The sequence below is a fragment of the Diabrotica virgifera genome, chromosome 9 (genome assembly GCF_917563875.1).
Source record: "Diabrotica virgifera virgifera chromosome 9, PGI_DIABVI_V3a".
Lineage (NCBI taxonomy): Eukaryota > Metazoa > Arthropoda > Insecta > Coleoptera > Chrysomelidae > Diabrotica > Diabrotica virgifera.
In genome coordinates, this window is record NC_065451.1 from 141,767,545 (window position 1) to 141,770,793 (window position 3,249).

The window sequence follows — 3,249 nt, forward strand, 5'->3', positions numbered from 1 at the left end:
TGTAATCGTAATAGTTTTATTTATTCAAGAAATATAATTCGTTTAAAAAAAATAACATAGTTACAGTTCAGCAAGAATAGCTGAAAGTCTGAAAATAACCACACCCATGATGCGCATTTGTCATCCGACGGATCTCGCACTGAGCGTTCACTTAATATCTACCGTTTGTGACGTGAACAAGTCGGTACAGTCTGCGAAACATTTTTTGTAAGTACGAACCTCAAAGGAGAGTCAATTTAAAATTTTCAAATCTGTGTTTTGTGTATTAGACATGGAGTTTAAATCGAATCTGAAGGGAAAAGTTTTAAATAATCAGACACGGGAAGTGATAGCAGACGTGATTCATTTCATGAGAAATGAAGCGAAAAACAATGAACCGTGTAGAGATTTGAAAAAAGTGCAGGAACGTGTGGTATTGGCAACAGGTGTTAGTTTAAGCAGCGTTCAAAAAATTGCTCGGGAAATGCAATTAATTGAAGATGGCGAATGTTCCTCATTTGTAACTCCAAACAAAAAGAGAAAAAAAACCGCTTCAAAAACGTGCTTGGACGATTTCGATATAGGGCGTCTTCGACGTTATATAATGGATTTTTGTATAACACAAAAACAAGTGCCAACTCTGAAACGCATACACAGAACATTTGCAGAGGAGTACAACTACTCGGGTTCCATAGAAAGCCTACGAAAAGTAATTAGAAAGATGGGATTTCGTTGGCGAAAAACCAGAACTAATAGAAAATTATTAATGGAAAAGCCCAATATTCAACATCTTAGACTGAATTTCTTACGTAGTATGAAACGTTATAGGAACGCAAATCGGCCAATTATATACATGGATGAAACATACGTCCATTCATCTCATACCTACCAAAAGAGCTGGTCTGATAGTTCAAACAAGGGCATACAAAAACCAGTATCTAAAGGACAGATGCTTGTGATAGTGCATGCTGGAGGTGAAAGTGGTTTTGTTAAAAACGCTTATCTGCGCTACAAACCTACTATAAAAACAGGAGACTATCATGATTCAATGAACTACGACAATTACAAAAAGTGGCTTCAGGAGAAACTAATACCAAATTTGCCCCCGAACAGCGTTTTAGTGATTGATAATGCACCGTATCACAACGTACAAATTGAGAAATGTCCAACTATGTCTTCCAGGAAAGCAGAAATGCAGCAGTGGCTGACAACTCGAAATATTTCCTTTACAGATGACATGTTGAAATTTGAACTATACGACATTATAAAATTACACAAACCTCGGTTTAAAACCTATGAAATTGACAAAGTACTCGAGGAAAAAGGACATTCAGTTTTACGGTTACCCCCGTATCATCCGGATTTGAATCCTATAGAGTTAGTATGGGCTTCTATGAAGCAATATGTTGCTGAAAAGAATGTCAGTTTTGATTTTAAATTAGTGGAAAGTTTGTGTGATGAATTTTTTAATTCGTTTTCAGTCGAACAATGGAAAAAGAGGTGTGAGCATGTGAAAAAAATAGAACAAAGTTATACGGCACAACAGCCAGCTTTTGACACCGTGGTGGATCAAATAATTATAAATGTAGGTGTCGATAGTGACAGTGATTGTGAAAATGACTGGATAGACTCTGATTCTGAGTCAGATGATTCATAAATATGAACCTGAGACGTTCATGTTGCATTTCTTTAGAGTTAGGTATTATAAACTTTTAATATTTTTTTAGAAGTAATGTTATTTTTATTTAGTTCTCCGCGAACGATTGTAGCAGTCGAAACGAAAGACTTTTTAATTTCCCGCCTTAATCATTTACATATATGGCCCCTACACGGTCATTAATAATCACATTACAAAATATTTTGCATTCTTATTTTTAATATTATATTATATGACTTAATTATATAATACTAAATATCTCATTTTTTTAACTCCGCCATTGCCTGGTCCCAAGTCCAGGATGAGAAAGGAGGAGGGTTGTGCGTTGGGCTAACAACCCAACCACATAAAAAATATTTTGTTATGGAATCGTCAAGATGCCTCTAAACTGGACTGAAAAACGATGACGACAAATGCTATGGAAATGGATACGAGAAAGGTTATAAATATCTTTTAACAAAAGGTACTGGTACAAAAACACCATATTTATGCTTCACCAAGACCGAAAATCTAATTTCTATTAGTATTGCAATAGACGATTTTATTACTACTTTATTACCCTACTGCTTAAGCCCTTTTTCTCCGAAACGTTTTGGTCAATATAATAGTAATATAAAGTATAAGTAGTCAATATAAAAATGAAATTTTTGGTTTATAATGCCATAATTTATAGCAACACAAGCCGTGTTTGTTAGATCTATTTTATTACATCTCACTTTGTAAAAAAATACTACAAATATACTGAAGAAAAGTAATGAAAGTAATAATAATTGTGTACGGGACCTATTACAATTGGACAAGCGAGACCTGGCGCGTGACCTTGCCGTATTGTGCATTTATCGCTGTGTATTTTCAGGCAAGGTCAGCCGCCAGGTCTCATTTGTCGAATTGTAGAAACTATTCAAACTTTACGTTTCTATATTTGTGTCTCCGATTGTACCTATATTTTAAAGTTCACCCGCGCGTACAGGCTATCTTTTTCCTTCCGAGTGCGTTCTCACTTTATTGTTCGCGCAGGCAGTTAGAATTTCAGACTTTCAGCTATTCTTGTGGAACTGTATATATTTGGATACAATTTTATTAACAACGGCTTGACTATTGCATAAGTGATATTATATATCAGCAAAAATTTATATAAAGTATAGTCACGTATAGTGTTACTGTAGGATTTCTATTTAATTAAATGATTCTACTTTAGCAGTGTATTTTTGTATATTATTTTTATGCTGTTTGGTTGCACTTCCTTCAGTCAAGAGTTTTTATTTCAAGAGTATTTCTTGAAAATAAAGCAATATTCCATACTGTGAAATAAATAATTGTTTTAGGTTAAATAATTATTCATTAAGGGCATAGGCGCAAAATGTAGCCTGTCAAAATGTTCAATGTGTTTAAATGTATTCATTTTTTTTTTCAAATCCTGAAAAATCTAAAAGTATTTTTGAAAAATGTAAACGCAGAATGAAAGATTACATTACTACCGAGTGCTATACTTCTATAGTGCTTATTTTAATAAGTTACATGGGTGAAAAAAAAATGTACTGTAACTTTTAATTTCAAACATCTCATTCAAAAGAAACTTTTTAGTTATTCTAGGGGACTTTCGGCCCTCGGTA

General features: G+C 33.8%; 1 protein-coding gene across 1 annotated transcript; it reads left to right on the plus strand.

Annotated features, from left to right (window-relative positions):
* Positions 1 to 271: 271 nt before the first annotated feature.
* LOC126891483 (uncharacterized) lies at positions 272 to 1,636 on the plus strand. The gene has a single exon (XM_050660660.1). The coding sequence runs from the start codon at positions 272 to 274 to the stop codon at positions 1,634 to 1,636; it is 1,365 nt and encodes a 454-aa protein (XP_050516617.1).
* The last annotated feature ends 1,613 nt before the right edge of the window (positions 1,637 to 3,249 follow it).